Source organism: Chrysemys picta, chromosome 6, assembly GCF_011386835.1.
Source record: "Chrysemys picta bellii isolate R12L10 chromosome 6, ASM1138683v2, whole genome shotgun sequence".
NCBI lineage: Eukaryota > Metazoa > Chordata > Testudines > Emydidae > Chrysemys > Chrysemys picta.
The window spans coordinates 37,541,711-37,562,115 of NC_088796.1; the positions used below are offsets into that span (position 1 = coordinate 37,541,711).

The 20,405-nt window shown below is 42.0% G+C and overlaps 1 protein-coding gene across 3 annotated transcripts in view; it reads right to left on the reverse strand.

The window, feature by feature from the left end:
- PDE4D (phosphodiesterase 4D) overlaps positions 1-20,405 on the reverse strand; it is a 1,097,801-nt gene that overhangs the window by 771,579 nt on the left and 305,817 nt on the right. For all 3 annotated transcript variants that reach the window (XM_065599005.1, XM_065599008.1, XM_065599009.1), the window contains exon 3: positions 20,131-20,366. In XM_065599005.1, the coding sequence (XP_065455077.1) occupies positions 20,131-20,366 (236 nt within the window). The remainder of the gene's footprint in view (positions 1-20,130; positions 20,367-20,405) is intronic.

The following is a 20,405-nucleotide window of genomic DNA, read 5'->3' on the forward strand; positions in this document are numbered from 1 at the left end:
AGGAAGCTGGAAGGACCCATCTTATACTCAGCACCATCTACAGCCAAAGGTGCAGGGACCTTTAGAAAAGAAGCCACAAAGATCTGGAGATATCTATAGTCCCTGTCTTGAAAAATCCTCCCAGCTGCAGCCAAATTATCATTTTCACAAACTAGGTTGATTCTGATTACACTTATTTACGTACACATATTTGTATTTAAATCTATACTAGACCGTTTTCTTAAAATGTCCTGCTGGTTCTATCACCAGTGTTAGCAACAGTAGGAATACTAGCATAGACTCACTGCTGGTATTTTAATTGCTGCATCATCTAACCATGCTCAAAGCAGGTCTGGACAACAGATTTGTTAAAACACTGTTAAAACAGCTCCCACCACTAGTGAAACTGCACCAATGGTAGCAGTTGTTGGGAAATTTTAAGGACAAAAGTCTAGTGTAGATAATACTAACAAGGACTATATATTGGCATACGTTTGCCACATTGGACCCTTGAAGAATACTGCAGTGTTGCACTACCATTGCTAAATGTGCAGCATACTCAGCCCTTAAGTTTGTTACACTTAGCCCTGGTCTACACTACGAGTTTAGGTCGAATTTAGCAGCGTTAGATCGATTTAACCCTGCACCCGTCCACACGACGAAGCCATTTTTGTCATTTTAAAGGGCTCTTAAAATCGATTTCTGTACTCCTCCCTGACAAGGGGATTAGCGCTGAAATCGACCCTGCTGGGTTGAATTTGGGGTAGTGTGGATGCAATTCGATGGTATTGGCCTCTGGGACCTATCCCAGAGTGCTCCATTGTGACCGCTCTGGACAGCACTCTCAACTCAGATGCACTGGGTAGGTAGATAGGAAAAGCCCCGCGAACTTCTGAATGAGCTCCCGCACGGACCGAATGGGAGGTTCTGCATCTGATCGCTGTATGGGGAGATGAATCCGTGCTATCCGAACTCCGTTCCAAAAGACGAAATGCAGGAATATTTGAAAAAATCTCCAAGGGCATGAAGGACAGAGGTTATAACAGGGACCCGCAGCAGTGCAGCGTGAAATTTAAGGAGCTCAGGCAAGCCTTCCAAAGAACCAGAGAGGCAAACGGCCACTCCGGGTCAGAGCCCCAGACATGCTGCTTCTATGATGAGCTGCTTGCAATTCTAGGGGGTGGCCCTACAACTACCCCACCCCTGTGCTTCCCTCCTCCCCAACCCCTCCCGGGCTACCTTGGCAGTTATCCTCCCATTTGTGTGACAAATTAATAAAGAATGCATGAATTTGAAACAACAATGACTTTATTGCCTCTGCAAGTGGAGATCAAAGGGGGGAGGGGAGGGCGGTTGGCTTACAGGGAAGTAGAGTGAACCAAGGGGGTGGGTTTTCATCCAGGAGAAACAAACAGAACTTTCTATTAAATCAACCTAATTTCGTAGTGTAGACATACCCCTACGCATGGTACTCTGGATGAAAAGGCGTTATATACATAACATTACTTTAGTATACAAAATCATGCACTGAAAAGTTAGGAAATGACAACATTTAGGTTGCAACCTTAATTCTGCCTCCTAGTGCATATATATTATAATACACTCTTTCATTACATGCTCATATATTTATTTTTTTTCCATAGAACTGCTGTCTCATTCAGTGCCCAGGATGGACAGTCCTCAGGCAACAAGGAAGCTGTTTAGTATTTCATTTTATCCACCCCATTCAATGTTTGTCTTATTTACCGCACACTATTCAAAGAGTGCAATGAATACAGGATTATTCTTTTCCTCAGGGCCTTGTCTAGGGTGCTCATCAGCATACTTATCAATCCACTCAGAGATAAAAAAGCATTATTTATCCCCATTTTAAAATGGGGAAACGAGACTCGCCTAAGGCCACACAACTGGAACTGGAAACGGAGTTAAGACTACAACTCAAAACCTTTCAACTCCAAATTCTATGCTCAAGATCACACTGCTTTACTTCCAGAGATGCTGAGCATCCATAACTCCTGTTGACTGCAGCTGTGAGTGCTCAGAACTTCTGCAATCAGGCTCCAGGTGTCTCAGGTTAGGCACCCAGAAAATGAGGAACACAAAAGTAGTGGCCACCTGCCAAAAATTTGGTTTCAGTGACTTGCTCAGCATCAAAAAGCAAGTCTGTGGCAAAGGCAGGAAAAGAGAATTATTCTCCTCCATGGCAGTAACCTGTCATAACCACCAGAGCACCCTTTCTCTTCCCACAAGTCCCTGTTTAATTCCATCGTCTAGAGCACATGTGTCAAACTCAAGGCCCGCGGGCCACATCCGGCCCGCCATACAATTATATCCGGCCCGCGAAATCGTTTTATATATCTGTTTTTAATGGCCCTGTGATATGACGCCCCAATAACACACACTACAAATCCCATGATGCAGTGCAATTGCCGCCAACGGCAAGCCGCGGTTCAAGTTCGCGGTCTGTTGATGTATACAACGCTAATATCAAATCAAAGCTAGACCCCAACAATGGCCAAGAGAAAAATTGATTCTGAAAACCGAGGCTTTCAAAGCCGGTGGGAGAATGAGTATATGTTTACTGAAATTGCAGGTAAACCAGTGTGTCTCCTTTGCGGGAGTAATATCGCTGTAATGAAGGAGTATAACCTAAGACGGCACTACGAGACGAAACATGAGAACAAATTCAAAAACCTGAGCGCAGGACAGAAGCTACAAAAGGTAGAGGAGTTGAAGAAGAATTTGACATCCCAGCAGACGTTTTTCACCAAAGCAAAATCACAAAGTGAAGCTGCTGTGAAAGCAAGTTTCATTGTGGCCGAAGAGATCGCTAAATCAGGACGGCCGTTTACCGAGGGGGAATTCGTAAAGAATTGTATGATGAAAGTGTGCGACGTCCTTTGTCCAGATAAAACGCGAGCGTTTGCAAATGTAAGCCTCAGCAGAAACACTGTTGCTAATCGGGTTTGTGAGATGGCGACTGATTTGAAAACACAGTTGATTGAAAGAGCAAAAGATTTTGTTGCATACTCCCTTGCCGTGGATGAAACTACTGACGCGACTGACACTGCACAGCTGGCGATATTTATCCGTGGTGTGGATTCCAATTTGTGCGTAACAGAGGAAATACTGGACATTAAATCGATGCACGGAACAACGAAAGGAGAAGACATCTTTGGAAATGTATTTCAAAGTGTAACCGACATGAAACTGCCGTGGGAAAAACTCGTTGGACTTACAACAGATGGCGCACCTGCTATGTGTGGTGAAAAAAATGGACTGGTGGGAAGGATGCGCTCAAAGATGCGGGAGGAGAACTGTGCCGGTGAGTTGACAGTGTATCACTGCATCATACACCAGGAATCGCTGAGTGCTAAAGTCCTAAAAATGGATCATGTGATGAACACTGTAACACAAACCGTCAACTTTATCAGAGCCCACGGTTTAAATCACCGCCAATTCCAGTCTTTTCTGCGGGAAATAGATAGCGAGTTTGGCGATATGCCATATCATACGGAGGTCCGGTGGCTAAGTCGGGGAAAAGTTCTCAAAAGACACTTTGAGCTGCGAGAGGAAATCTGCCAGTTCATGGACAGTAAGGGGAAAGACTGCACAGTTCTGCGGGATGAAAAGTGGAAATGTGAGTTGGCGTTCCTGGCTGACATAACGTCGCATCTTAGCGCTTTAAACCTTCAACTCCAGGGACGGGAGCACATAATAACCGATATGCATGATGCAGTGAAGGCATTTCAAGTGAAGCTGCGCTTATGGGAGACACAAATGCACCAATGCAACTTGTCTCACTTTCCCTGTTGCCAAGTAATACGGAACCAAGAAAGTGCCACAGTTTTCCCAAATGCCACCTTTGCTGAAAAACTCAGCGCGCTGCGCACTGAGTTCGCACGGCGCTTCAGTGACTTTGAGGCACAGAAAAGTAACTTCGAGCTGCTTCGCAACCCATTTGCAGTCGATGTGGAAACCGCACCTGTAGAAATGCAGATGGAGCTGATAGAACTGCAATGTAACGGGACACTGAAGGCAAAGTACGACACTGCGGGGCCAGCACAGTTCACTCGCTTCATTCCTGAAGCGATGCCGCAGCTCCGCCAACATGCGGCTCGAATCCTGTCCATGTTTGGCAGCACATATCTGTGCGAGCAGCTGTTCTCTGTGATGAAAATTAACAAAACGTCACACAGGAGTCGCCTCACTGATGAACACCTGCAATCGATCCTGAGAATCTTCACAACACAGAACCTAACCCCAAACATAAACGAACTTGTTGCAAAGAAAAGACTCCAAGTATCAGGCTCTGACTAAATAGGACAAGAAAATGGAATGTTATGATTTGTTATGATTATACTTTTGCTTTAAATTCAATTTTTTATTTATATTTTCAGATTTTTTAATATTCCAGCATGTACAGATTTTGAATGTATTGTATTGACAGGATATTTTTTTATGAAGAGCAAAATATTTTAAGTTGAAATGTATTTATTTTGGAATGATATCCTGTATTTTGGTTCATATTAATGGTTAAAAAACATAAATATTTAGTCTGTTAAATAAATGGTTATACTGTTCGGCCCGTGAGTTTTGAGTTTTGGCCCCCTGTGCAATTGAGTTTGACACCCCTGGTCTAGAGCAAGGAATGCAGGGATCCTAAAGACAACAGCTTCATTTACTACATTGCTCAGATTCATTTCTTGAGCAGCATCCATCCTGTGCACTAAATGAGGAAAGGATCATATGAAGAAAACCAGTTTGTGATCATGTAATTACTCACAATGCATATTCACAAGAAGGACAGAATTCAAGTTGCTTGGGCAACCTAATTGCTTATCTTTCAGAGGTCAACTTTGCAATCTAAATAATGGTCTTTTATGTAGTTTCCTAGGTATTTTTCAAAAGCAAAAATAAATTCTATTATGTGCACCTGTAATAATCTCCCATCATGAATCATCAGCAGGGTTTGAACCCTAAATCTTAAGCACTAAAGCACAGTCTGCTACCACTTGACCTACTGGACTAAATATAGTAGCTAGAAGAAAGCTTTTATCCAAAAGGGAGAATGGGACACTGGGGTGGTCTGTATGAGGCCTACTCAGATCTTTCTCTTTTCCCTCCCACAGAGGGTATAGGGTTTCTGCTCCACATACTGTAGTGTCCTCGTGGGCCACTGGGACCATGTATTAGATCCAAGTCGGGGAGTCCCGTCTAGCTCCCTGACTCTCCCGCCATCTACTAAAGCTACTCCAGTAATAGTTGGATTGCCTGCTTCCAATGCACAAGGTGCTGCTGCTTTGGTGGTGGTAGTGTGAACCCAGCCTTAGATTAGAATGTTTGTGCTCATTTATTATTTTGGCATGCTGCCAAAATTTTGCTGACAAGGCAAGCAATAGAAGGGAAATGACAGTTTTTGAAAGTATTTTATAAACCAGAACCTAACTTCATGCTATGAAGAAAAGGTACTTTTCTGGATCCAGGGCTTTATCCCTGATGAATTTCAAAGGCTTGTTGCAAACAATGGGGGTGTTAGAGAACTTTTAAGTTGCTAGGCAACTTAAATATAGGGGTCACTACCAACTCCTCCTATAATAAAATGTAAAATATAATATTCTCACTATGATAGTAAAATTAATAGATTGAAGTTATGACCAATACTATTACATACTGAAATATATTGTATGTCCTGCGAGCATGGTATAGAAGGGCATACTAGAAAGAATTGAAGACTTTCTAGTTGAAACTTGTTGGAATATTAATTGATTCAAACTATTCTCTACTTTGAGTGGCATTGGATGAAAGTGACTAAACTTTAGCAGTAATAGCAGATGCTTAAAAACTATTTTCAGTCACATCCAAAACTAATTTTAGTATTGTAAGTGATCCCCCACTCTCTTCCTCAGGTTTATAGGCCTGTGTCACTCAAGTAGATTTTTTGGTTTAAACTTATAAACTGCATCGGTAGGGATGATTTACATGTAAATCAGGAAGAGTGCAAAAGAAAGGCTAATGTGAACAGGCATTTTCCAAAATAAAAAAATCTTTGTAAGAGATAAACACTGTGCATGCTTACGGCTAGATAGGATTTCTGATTTCTTTTGTCAGCATTAAATTGGCATTAATGTGACAAAATACATTGGGGTACATATTGTGAGATCCTTTGGTTTAACAATTCTTTTTTATATTGCATTTTCAATTAATCAGACATTGTGTATGGGCAACTGGCCAAAGCTGAGACCATACAAATATGTTAACAGAATAAACCTTGTAAAGAAGGGCTTGTCATTTTACCATTCCCAAAAGGAATACAAATAAAATGTAAATGTGAGAGCCTCTCCCTGCTCTGGCTGCTTTATGCTGGCTAAAAGGCTAGAGCAGTGCAAAGTGATCCCAAAGCCTTGGTTACAACTGGAAAGGATTGCCCTGGCATAGATACCGCACAGTAAGTCCTAAGGCTACTTCCTGAACCTGAGGACACTCTCACAAGCACTGTCAGGATGCTGGGGCAGGGGCAAGTGCAGAGTGCTACAGAGATTCCTGAAAAAAACAACAAGGAGTCCGATGGCACCTTAAAGACTATCAGATTTATTTGGGCATAAGCTTTCATGGGTAAAAATCCCACTTCTTCAGATGCATGGAGTGAAAATTACAGATACAGGCATAAATATATGGACAACCCAGGGAGGCCGGCATATCATATAGACCCCCAGGGCTCTCTAAGGCTCTCTCCTGTCAGCTTAGAGTGGCTACACTAGAGAGCTTACAGCAGTGAAGCTGCACCTATGCAGCTACACCGTTGTAAGCTCTCTATTTTAGCCATAGCCTCAGTTACACCAGAACCCTCGCCAGCCACTACAGCAGCCCACATTTGCTTTTAGCTGAAAAGTGGTTAAAAGACACCATAGCTCTTCCTTTCCCAAGGCTGAGAATGCTGTGCTGCACTTCATATAATCTTACCCCAAATCTTCTACCAACAGACTTGCAGAAAGGCCACATATCACCATATTAAAATAAAAATAATATTTGTCATGGTCAGGGTTTTCCTTTTACAGGACTCAGTCTTAAGAGTATGAAAATGCTGGGGGAGAGAAGGTTTACACTTCAGGCAGGAATATACGGGCCCATCTAAACTATGAAAAGGCTGGGTTTAAATATGGTTTGTCCCCAGCTACAGCAGCATGACCTAAAGTACAAGGCTGATAGAATCATAGAATATCAGGGTTGGAAGGGACCTCAGGAGGTCATCTAGTCCAACCCCCTGCTCAAAGCAGGACCAATCCCGAACTAAATCATCCCAGCCAGGGCTTTGTCAAGCCTGACCTTAAAAACCTCTAAGGAAGGAGATTCCACCACCACCACCCTAGGTAACCCATTCCAGTTCTTCACCACCCTCCTAGTGAAAAAGTTTTCCTAATATCCAACCTAAACCTCCCCCACAGCAACTTGAGACCATTACTCCTTGTTCTGTCATCTGCTACCACTGAGAACAGTCTAGATCCATCCTCTTTGGAACCTCCTTTCAGGTAGTTGAAAGCAGTTATCAAATCCCCCCTCATTCTTCTCTTCTGCAGAATAAACAAACCCAGTTCCCTCAGCCTCTCCTCATAAGTCATGTGCACCAGCCCCCTAATAATTTTTGTTGCCCTCCGCTGGACTCTTTCCAATTTTTCAACATCCTTCTTGTAGTGTGGTGCCCAAAACTGGACAAAATACTCCAGATGAGTCCTCACCAATGCTGAATAGAGGGGAATGATCTCGTCCCTCGATCTGCCGGCAATGCCCCTATTATACTTATACAATGGAGAAGGAATAATAATCTCCATGACTGGGTTGATTAGAAGTCACACTGTAATAAAGTATCCTTACACCTGAACAGTGACCTAACATTATAAATGAGAGGCCGTAAGCAAGAAGCTTCCTGGACAGGTAGAAAAACTCCTTTGCTGAGATTCTACTCTGATGATCCCCCTCCCATGAAAAACATATATAATAGGGATGATAGGAGAATACAAACTCTGTGAGGGTCTCTTCCAAGAGTTTCCTCCAAATTCTTTGATAGGGATGGGCAGGGTTTGTCACCTCCTTACAAGGGCTATAGGATTATCTACATAGAGGTCCTGTGTTTATATGCCAGTTTCATGACCACTCTTCTGTACTCCACTAGGGATTGCCCAGAATCCCTGTTAGTTAAGTGTGGTTCCATAATACATTGGCAGTCCACAGGAAAGTTAACAGAGCCTTAGACTGTTTTAGATTTTGTGCAGATTCCCTGGGAGGCAGAGGAATGGGATAATACTCCTGCCCTGCCTCTAACTGCTCCCCTTTTTGTAAATCCCCATCCATTGCAAATGTCCATGTGTGAGCTGCAAGGCTAGAGGCAATGGTGCCTTTGTCGTGGCTGAACCCCCCTTCTGCAGAGATAACTATGGCAACGATCAAGCCCCAGATTGGCTGGTTCATTTCCTAACTAAGTTAAAAAACTGTGCTCAAACACAGACTATGCCTGAAAGGTATCAATTTTTTAAACCTGCTACATCATCTCTGCTCCTCTCTTTGTGCAGAAAATGAACTTGATCTCAACTAATTTTTTCCTTCCATCACCAGGGATCTGACCAACAGCAATTATTATTTAGGTTATAGAAAGCTGCCTTTTACTTTCTTGTCTCCTGCATTGTGAAGTAAGCCCCTGTGGCCTTACATCCCAGGTGTCACCAATCATCTAAGTAGGCATGTGGATGGGAAATTAAAGACCATATAATACTCACTCCTTGAAAGAAAAAGAAAATAGACTTCCTGGGAGAACTGCGAGAAAGAGCGATTTAAAGAGATCACTTGTTCATGAAACAAACCCCCACATATAACTAAAAGCAGCTATGAAACGGGGACACTATCCCACCTGCTACTTCCTGAACAACAGAACTAAACAGCATGAAAACACAAGTACGATAGAAATTAAATTGAGACTAGTCAGATGAAGAAATCCCATATTTTGATGAGATATATCAAAGACATAATAACCAAAAATGAAAATATTTTACCACATAAATTCCAAACAATCAGTTATATATATTAAGCAACATGTTCCTCTTTTGAAGTGCTATTTGCAGATATTCCCTTTTCTAGAAAATACATGTACACACAGACACTCTATCTCCCCAAACCACAAACGAGCAGATTATGGCAATACATGTTTCCAGTCTACACAATGTCCTTCAAGAGCTTTGGTACTAACAAGTGATGATCTCTTCATTAATGGAAGAATATAATCCAAGTCAAAATAAATTCTACAGCTGTCAAATAAAATTGTAATCTACAATAATGCTGTTTTTAAAATTCCAAATTTTAAAAAGGAGTTACAGGTGACCAAAAATGGATCAGTATCCAGTAGCCGTTTAGGCCAGCAGTGTGCCAAATCTAAACCACAGTCCTCTGCTTAACAGCAAAATGCAAACGTTTCAGTAATCCTTGGGGGAGGGGGGAAGGGGAATGCTTTCACAAACTATCAGAGAAGCCTAGAATCCAGGTATTCTGCTATGAACCTTTCGCCTCCACAGTTTACTAAAGTCTATCCAATATTTGGTTCATATAAGGACTGCTTCGAGCAATAAAACCATTAACGATTTTTAAGTTGCCATCCAAAGTGAGACCAGAGCATAGGTAACTACACTGGAGACTAGTGCTGGTCACAGGAAGGGAGAACTCATCTTGAAAGTGCAGATTAGATCGTGACATTTCTGTAGTAGAATCTAATACTTTGCCATTTCTTTTGCTTCTAACAATCTGCTATCCTCTAGGATTAAATGAGATCAAGAGTCAATACAGTGCAAATCCAGACTAGAGCATTCACTAACCTCTTTTTGACTTACTAAACTTATTGGCTAAGGATGCAAGAGTCTCAAGATATCTGTCAATTTCTTTCCAGTCTCCACAAACAACCAGGAGCTCTTGAATTCCATTTCCAGTTTTGCCACTGATTCTGTCCGTGGCCTTGGGCAAGTCACTTCACCTCTGTGCAATGGGGATAATGATGCATGGCTATTTATCTACCTCAGAGAGGTGACATGAGAATTAGTTAATGTGTTTACTACATTTTTTAAAAAAAGACGTATGCTCTACAAATGCTAAGAATTATTGTGTTACTGTTCATTCTTCTTACTGGCAGGTGAGTCAGTGCACAGCTGCTTCTGCTGAAAGCAACCTAAACCTTTGTGAAGCTGTTAGAGACAGCTGAGGCTTGGGGGCCCAAAGAACAGCATTTTGAGTCTGAAAATGAATCAAACTGAAACTTTTCTTTCCCCCCTCTTTCAACACTGTAGTTCCCACTTATTTTCAGTGCATAAACTACCCTGCTGAGCTGCAAAATTATACGTCTGAAGAGCAGCTTTCTCCCAGGATTCATTTCCAGTGCATGCTGCTCTGTTATGGTCCAATTTCCCTATTTTCATCATCCCTGGCAATGCTCAAGCTCTTAAAACAATAACCTGGAACAGTTACAACTTCCAATATGAGTTTACTGGACAGTAAAATTATTGTGGCAATTTTATAATAAAAGCTAGAGCTTTCTCCATTATTCTTTGAAATCCTTTCCATGAGTAATAAGTTATTTAGGGCCAGATTGTGCCACCTTTATTCATAATGAGTAGTACCTTACTACTTGCAGAGTAAAATACAACTCATCTTTTGAGTAAAGATAAAAAAAATCTGGCCCTTAATGTCTTATTGTAGGAGGGACAAGAGTGGGAGATCCAGAGACAGACACCAGGATTTACCGTGTTAGTAGTTAGTGCTCTCAGTCTATACAATTAGAGTATCGATCTTAATTCTCCAAATAATTCCTCTCAAAAATGAGGAAAAATTAGCCATGTTTCATAGGCATTTTGCACCTAGCAAAACAGTTGAAGATTATGACCAAACTACTGCATCTCAAAGAGGGGAGAGGGAAGTAGGGACAACTTTAAAATAATTTATGGACATATCCATCATAGACTATCAGGGTTGGAAGGGACCTCAGGAGGTCACCTAGTCCAACCCTCTGCTCAAAGCCGGACCAATCCCCAGGCAAATTTTTGCCCCAAATTGCCCCCTCAAGAATTGAACTCAGAATCCTGGGTTTAGCAGGCCAGTGCTCAAACCACTGAGCTATCCCTTCCCACAGAAGTCAGAAGAAAGACTTTAATTGACTTTAATGGACTTTGGATCAACCCTTAAAGATTTAAATAGGACATTGCTTATCTAATCTACAATATTTTTCTATTATCATCATCTTTGAACAACTAGCTAAACTGGAGCAGATGCATGGGAAAGATGGAGCTTCATGGAGCTTAAACTATTCCAAAAGTTTACTATGGTATAAACCACCGTAACTGTCACCACAACAGTCTTTAATGCCACCAATATTTTTTTTTAAATCTTTTTACTTGGTTATATATTTAAACAATATTAGAGCAATTTAAAATAAACCTTACATAGTATAATAACATTCATGCCTGAGGAGTAAGTGTATGAACAACACAGAAAGCAGTAAATAATAACAGGAAATGCAATTTGAGCATATAGAGAGTACAGCTGTGTGAAATTCAGAAGTTTGTATTTTCAGAATTTTGCAGTGAAAACTGTCATTTTTATTTGCATGTTTCTGAGAATCCATCTCCCAATTTTGCTCTACTTGCAATTATACTGAAATAGTTATTTAAGTGAAAATGCAAATGTTGGCCTATATTTCATGCAAGGACACGAGACTCGTTTTCACTCTAAAATAGACCCTTTGCTGGAAAACAGACTCACGTTTGCCAGAAAAATGCAAGTATCTTAGCAAAACAGCCTATGGAAACAGGCCTCTTTATGGGTTCAAAACAAAATGTACCAAGTTGAAAGTTATCAGAGAAGTATATCGTTTAAAACTTCTTAGGAGGTCTAAGAGTTATGTGATTTCTTCCAAGTTCAGGTTAATGTATGTTATGTTACAACTCAGTTACAAGAGCTACATTCTGCAGTTTGTACCTTGGTCTTATTTCTGTGTGAACCCCTAGATAAAGTTTAGTTTCAATGGATTTGTTGGAACTAACAGTAGGATTAATCCTTGGCTCGGATGTAACAACGTCCTAGTTTTTTAGGGTAACAAAAGGGCTTGTCAAACTGATCATATGAAACATGCTCACTTAATTGGGAACACAGGTGAAATGTCATGAAACTTGCTAGCATGTAATTAGAAGCCTGTGTAACAACATCCTTTCCCCAAAATACCAAAGATTTTTTGTTCCAAATATCTTTTTAAATGCAGTCTCCAAATGCATTTAGGCTTTTCCATTTATGGAATTGGCATCTCACTAATGTGACATTTCACATCAGATTACATCAATCACATTGTATATTAAGAGGGCAGAAGCATTATAATAAAAATGTTGCAAATTGAGACAGCTGGCCTCATTGTCATGCAAAAGTCAGGCTTTAGGAGCAATCTAAGGGCTCCTATTACCCAGGCTCAGATGCATTCCTGGGGGTACTGTAACATCTGGAGGTGGGTTTCTGTGTGATGGGGAGATTGCTGCTGCACTTCATCCTTTGAAACTAATATTGAGATATTCTTGAGGTAGCTGGTCACCTCATCTATCTGTTGGAGATGATGTAATCAGATGGATGTTGCTTGTGGATGGGACGGGAAACAGGAATATACAATAGTATCTGCACGGATGGGTGGCTGAAAATTCTTGGATCGTATTTCAAGAAGCCTTTTAGTCAGACTAACCTATCAAATTGGTTTATTCAGACTAGACCATTTCAAGTGTCCTTTCCCTGGACCAATCATCATTCATTGTTATTTATAGTGGCAATTCATAGTAATTCATGATGACAATAAATAGCCATTGGGCCAGTGCAAGAGAGAAAATGACTCTACAGCCCAAAGGGTTTAGGGCACTCATCCAGAATATGGGGGAACTGTTGTACTGAGATAAAATAAGCAGGCCAAAGACATTAACATAACCCAATCACAGTCCAACATGATATAGTGTTAAACAAGATATGGGGTTTGGTCTACAAAGACCTCAGCCTGCTTAGCACCATGGCAAACATGTCATTATAAATCCTTTTCAACTTTTATTAAAGATACAGAAAAAAAGGAAAAACAGTTAAAGCATTTGAAATATAAAGTATTAAATTAGGCTTTCATTTTAACAACTTAAGTCGGAGTGGGGTTGGGGAGCTCGCCCCCTGCCCACCCGGGGTGGGTGGGGGCCTAAAGCAGCCCCCTGCCTGTATCCCCGCCCCCCAGATCTCCCACCCAGGGCAAGTGGAGGGACCCAGGTTCCCCACAGCTGCCCACACGGTTCTCCCACACCTGGCTCCAGCCAGGGGGGAGGGGCCTCGGAGCCACAACCTGGCCATGATAAGAGCCGCATGGTGCAGGGGGCCCAAGAAGAGCAACCCCTAGCCCGTGTCCCTGCTCCCTGGTCTCCCCACCCAGAGCAGATGGAACATCCGTCGCTCCCCACAGCTGCCCGTGCAGCTCTTCCCATGGCCGGGCTGCGGCTCCGAGGCCCTGCCCCCCCTGGCCAGAGCAGGGTCGTGGAGAACTGCATGGACAGCTGTGGTGAGCCGGCACAGAGTTGTGAACCCTCCACCTCCACCCGCCCTGGGCCGGGTGGAGAGCCTGGGGGTTGGGGACACAGGCTAGCGGCTGCTCTCAAACCCCCCCCACACACACTGTGAGCAGATGGAGAGTCTGCATGACTCCCACAACTGCCCGAGCTTCCTGGCCGGGCTCCACACTGGCCTGGCCAGTGGGTGGGGCCTGAGGGTGAAAAGGAGGGGAAGGGTGCAGGGTCCATCCACTTTCAAAAAGTGGGAGAGCTATGGCCACCTGGCCCCCTTGTTTCTGGTGCCACTGCCTCCCTGTTTGACAGTCTCTTAAATTACATCAAAGATGGTAATAACCATCCTTTTGGCCGAAAAGAGAAGTGAGTTGAGATGGGCTGGAGATATCATTGCTGCTTCTGTTGTTAAAGACCAATTTTAGAAGGGAAAAGGCCCCTACTTTTATAGGCTCTTATATGGTATCAAAGTTGGTAATAACTGTCATTCCAGCTGGTGTTTGGGATTCAGCTGGAGCCAGTAAGGGTGGCAATGCCATCTGGATCCCTCTCTCGCTGGCTCGTTCTGGTCAAGACAACTCTCAGGATCAGGATGATGAAGGGCTAGGGTCCCAGGAAACAGTGAGGGTGAGGGCCATGATGGTAAAGCTGTTGCCGCTGTCTGTCTGTTCCATCTGTTCTATTTGTTCTTTTACCAAAAATCTCTTTCTTTTACAGACCCAGAGAGGGCATGATGGGTGGAATAGCCCATCCCCTTATTATTTTGGTCGCTAACTAGGCCTGAGTGCTGACATACCCATGTTAGAATAGAATTAATGGAGATATCCCATCTCCTAGAACTGGAAGGGACCTTGAAAGGTCATCAAGTCCAGCCCCCTGCCTTCACTAGCAGGACCAAGTACTGATTTTGCCCCAGATCCCCAAGTGGCCCCCTCACGGCTTAAACTCACAACCCTGGGTTTAGCAGGCCAATGCTCAAACCACTGAGCTACCCCTCCCCCAATGTTAATGTTAGCTCATTAAACTTTGGGCTCTACAGCACTGTTTTTAACAAGCATAATTTCATCACTGTCTTTAAACCATACCAACTTGGCTTTTTGTTTAGGCTAATTCAGTTATTCTGTCTCCTTTTCGTACCTTTTCCCATCAACATTTGTTATTACAGGTTCTTATGATTTTTTACATACTTTTTACAGTTGAACCCACAATTCAGGTAAATGTGTAGGTTGAAAGATCCAAAGTTTATGTCCCTCCTCCAATGACTATTTATTTATAAAAAGTGGATGATCTTCAACAGGAGAGACTGAGAAAGACCTGTCTGAGAATATCCCATAGTTCAGTGACTAGGGTCCTCTCCTCCAATGGGAGAGACCCAAGTTCAAATCTCTTCTACTCATCATGTAGAGGGGGGAATTGAACCCAGGTCTCCAATATCTGAAATAAGTTCCCTAGCCACAGGGCTAATACTCATAAGTAGGGGCCTACCAAATTCAGGGTCCATTTTGGTCAATTTCACGGTCATAGGATTTTAAAAATAGTAAATTTCATGATTTCAGCTATTTAAATCTGAAATTTCATGGTGTTGTAATTGTAGGGTTTCTGACCCAGAAAGGAGTTGTGGGGGGGGGGTTGGAAGGTTATTGTGTGTGGGGGGGGTGATACTGCTACCCTTACTTCTGCACTGTTGCTGGCAGCAGCGCTGCCTTCAGAGCTGGGCACCTGGAGAGGGGCAGCTGCTGGCTGGGAGCCCAGCTCTGAAGACAGAGCTGCCACTAGCAGCGGCGCAGAAGTAAGGATGGCATGGTGTGGTATTGCCAGGGCCGGCTCTAGGTTTTTTGCCACCCCAAGCAAAAATAAAATAAATAAAATAAAAACACCGGGAACGCAACTACCGAAGCAAAAAAAAAAAAAAAAAAAAGGTGTCCGGAATGCCACCCCTGAAATTGTGCCGCCCCAAGCACATGCTTGGTTTGCTGGTGCCTAGAGCTGGCCCTGGGTATTGCCACCCTTACTTCTTTACTGCTGCTAGTGGGGTTCTGCCTTCAGAGCTGGGCTCCCAGCCAGCAGCTGCCCCTCTCCAGCTGCCAGCTCTGAAGGCAGCGCAGAAGTAAGGGTGGCAATACTGTGACCCCCCTAAAATAACCTTGTGATCCCCCCCCCTGCAACTCCCTTTTGGGTCAGGACCCCGAATTAGAGAAACTCTGGTCTCCCCCATAAAATCTATATAGTATAGGGTAAAACCACACAAAAGACCAGATTTCACAGTCCGTGATGTGTTTTTCATGGCCGTGAATTTGGTAGGACTCTACTTATAAAGGAGGCACTTCCAACTCACCCTGCTTTGTGAATCCATTGTTTTGTTTTTGTCAAATACCTGAAAGTCTAAATGAATTTTTTTGGGTTGAAATAAAATGTTTCATTTCAACATTACCAAAATGTTTTGACTTTTTTTGTTCAGTCAATACTATTTGGTGAAGTCAATACAAATGTGCAGTCAATCTGAAACTACATTTTTTGGTAACTATTTATGTGAAAAATTTCACCCTCTCTACTTGTTATTTGAAGAGAACAGACTAAAAGTTAAAGGATTTCTTCACATGCAGAAATCTATTCTTGATATTCCATCTTACAATATATATACCACATTCATAATTATATATGCAAGCTAAATATGTTGCTCATTGTTGAAATATAACCCTAAGAAATAAGCACGTTCATAAATATTAAAAGAGGCTGCCTGCCTACTTCTAATCTGCCATATGGAACGTTTGGCAATCACTAAATTTAATAAATGTAACTAAGTTGCTATCAGCAGCATGCTCAACCCATCAATTGACAAGCACTTCTTTTTGCAGTTCCTGCTAGCTGCTCTAGAAGTGAAACATTAATATAAAGCCTACAAATCTTTTATCTCAACAATGGCCTTGATTAACTGGCTTTACACTAATGTGAGATCAGAAACAGGCTAGATATATTTAACACTCTTAAAACATGCAAAAGAAAATGAGCAGGAATAAAAAGGAATAGTTTGCCAATGTGAAAAAACAATTTTACATCTTAAGTAGTAAGACTTCATAGAAATGAGAGGACAACTTTCCATTTTTCATCATTTGGCAATGAACATTCAAGTTCTGATTTCACTCTCATCTACACTGGTGCAAATCAGAAACAGGTCTGTTAAATTTAATGGTATTTGCTCTTATACAAAACTGGTGTGAAAAGAGAAATGGGCCCCTAGACTTCCTAAGGAGAAAATAGAACTCAGCCTGTACAATGGAATTTATACATTATATCACAGATTCCTCGGAGCAGGGATTGTCTTCATTGTGAGTCTTACACACTGCTGGTGCTTCAACTCGAGTCATAATAATTTCCACAGTGCTTTACTAAGAAAGCCATATAGGATTTCTAAATCCCACTCTTAGGATTTTTTAAAAAAAGTTTTAAATAATGAAACTTTCCCTCCTTATAATTAATTTCTATTAATTGTACATTATTTTCCCCTCCACCTATTCATCAACGAGAGAAGAGTCCTCATCTCCTGTAATAATCTTCAGAATTCCCTACAGTACTTGAGTTTTTTCACACACCAGAGTGAGGGAGGTCTGCTATGTCCCTATAGGAGCAACAGGTATCTTGAACTTGGGTAATTTCACAGAGACAGGCAGCTTGGATATCATCCATACCTTTCTGTAGACTTTTGGTAGGCATTACTAACATTCTGAACAGGAGACATCAAAGCTACTTGATAGAGTTGGCAAGCAGCAAAATGGCATAAAACAGTTAGCTGTAATTTCCTAAACAATATTCCTCTGCAGCAGCATAAGCGCACTTCAGATAAAGAAAAATTGTGAGAAAGAAAGATTTTATATTTCCAAAGAAATGTTCACTATAATAATTGTTTGTGTTGTTTTTACAGTCTGGCAGCTTCACCCAATAGGCTCAGGATTTACAGTTTCTCTATTACTCACAGCAAAACAATTACTTACAAATAAAGCTTATATTGCCTAATTTCAAAACTAATTTTAATAGGCACAGAGCAGAAAGGCACAGGCTTTCTAGGCAGGACAGGGAGTTCTCTCTAACACCTACATGAGATTCTTTTACACACACACACACACACACACACACACACACCCCTACCTCTCATATATACTACACCTCCTTCTGGGTAGAAAAACATTTAAAAAGAGTATGGCTACATCCATTATAACCAGCATTTATTTATTATTTACTTGGAATATACTTTAAACTGCCTTCCCTATTTCATATTTGAATTCAACACAGGAACCAATTCACTCACCAGAGATTCATAATTACTTCTTTATTTGAACTTTCTGTCTCATATATTGCTTCTTATCACACACAATTATTTTTCTCCAATTGTACGACACTCTCTTTACCATTTGAGGAACAATTATCTTTAGTGAATATTACTGAATACAAGATGCAGACGACACCAAGCTGAGAGGGGTTGCTAGCACTCTGGAGGACAAGATTATAATTCAAAATGACCTTGACAAGTTGGAGACTGGAGTCTGAAATCAACAATATGAAATTCAATGAAGACAAATGTAAAGTACTCTACTTAGGATAGAAAAATCCATGGGCAGCTCTGAGCCCCAGGGCCGGGCCACAGTGGGGCTCAGAGCTCATCTGGGCAACCAGGGCTCTGAGTTCCTCTGGCTGGCTGAGGCTCAGGGTAGCTCTGGCAGATAGTCTGGGTGCAGCTTGGGTCAGCGGGCAGGGTCTCAGGGCAGCTCGAGTGGGCAGGCAGGCTGGGGCTCGGGATGGCTTTGGCCTGCTTGGGCTGCAGTGGGGGACTCTGGGATCTTCTGGCCCCAGTGGGCAAGAGTGGGGGCAGGGGGCCGAGTGGGGGCAGGGCTTCAAGTGGAAGAGGCAGGGCAGGGGGTTAGCCTCCCTGAACTGGGGATTCACGTGCCACCCATGGAAAAATCAAATATTTGACTCCAAAATGGGGAATAACTGGCTAGGTGGTACTATTGCTGAAGAAAATCTGGGGGTTATAGTGGAACACAAATTGAATATGAGTCAGCAATGTGATGCAGTTGTGAAAAAAGTTAATATAATTCTGGGGTGTATTAACAGGAATGTCATATGTAAGACATGGGAGCTAGTTGTCCCGCTCTACTTGGTGCAGGTAAGTCCTCAGCTGGAGTACTGTGTCCAGTTTTGGGCGCAACACTTCAGGAAAGATGTGGACAAATTAGAGAGAGTCCAGAGGACAACAACAAAAATGATAAAAGGTCTAGAAAAGCTGACCTATGAGAAAAGGTTCAAAAAAACCTGGGCATATTTAGTCTTGAGAAAAGAAGACTCAGGGAGGATCTGGTAACAGTCTGATGCCTGAACCTCAGCAGCGCAGAACTACAATTCCAGGGAAAATCCTGCTTAGCCCCAGGAAGGAGTATGTTCGGTTTGGACACAATATTCAGGGAATTATCTGCAAAGCTCTAGCAAGTCTATACTGATCATGTGCAAACTGAGACTTTTCGAAGGCTAATAACGGCTAAATTTGGGTGGATTTTCACAGGAAAAGCAAAAGGCACATCCCTGATACAAAGGCCTCCCTGCCACCCCCACCCCCTCCATATTTCAAATCCCTGCTACAGAGCCTGGGAGCACTAAAGTTTCTCAAAATGATTTTAACATGGGCAAAAAAAAACCCTTATTTTTCTGTAACTTTGTTCTCTGAAATGGCCAAATCATTTTGGTTGAAGCTTAAAAAAACCCATCATCATCACCCTGAGGCAGACATCTGGCATGTAAAATTTCATCCCAAATGACTAACATTTGGCAAAGTTATAAGCAACTGAAAACAGGGTCCAATAATGGGAAGCGTCACACAACCTTAATAATGGCACTGCCAGCCCTACCTATAAAACACACCCACACACAGAGTGAGTGAAGTCACAGACAAGATAGGAGATAATTCCATAAGAATAGGACAACAAACTACTACAGCCAAAACATATTACGTACAACTATCTGTCTAACATATCTATTGATCAACAACTAGGAACAAATACCTAATCCCCTCAAAATTCTCCGACTTAGTTTTCAAGTTGTATGCATATGAAATATTTCCACATATACTAAAGCCAAAAATTGCACCAATACTAGATATCCAAGCCTCTGGCAGTCTTTCTTTTCTTAATATAATATATCCCAAATGGTGTGAGTCACTTTTTTCCAACATTTCTGTTTGACATGACCAAGGATGTATACGCAGCATGACTAAGTCTCAGTCACATAATTTTAGAAAACATTGTATCATATTTTGTTCATATTTTCTACCAGCACTACCGAAATGGTTCCATACATTACAGAACAGACATTTTTACTCCAGTTGTAGCAATCATTTTCATTTCTTGGTTTGGAGTTATGCGGGGGGAGGGGGGGGAATCTACCTTCATTTACTTTTTTGTATTGAGTCTAACATTTTAGCTATGAAGATTTTCTGAGTCCATTTTAAAGGCAGTTCTCATTGAAAGTAAAGGAGTAAAAATGGAAAACATTTCAGGTCAACACTTACCTGCTGGCCTCTGCAGATGTGATGGCAATCAATGGAGGAATCCTTAGTGGAAGACTGGTGGGCCTTGGTATAGTCTCCAAATCACTCTTTTTATCCCAGTCTGCTTGCTCCAATTGTCTGAAAGCCAGCGGAGGAAGCTGGATATTGCGGCAGGAAAGTCTCCGTACAAGATAGGGTTCCATTCCTTGGAAAGGGCCCTCGTCTTCAGTGTTGGAGCGCAGTGTTTCTTCTGAAATCTATAATCACACACACAGATCTTATTTCATAACTCTCCT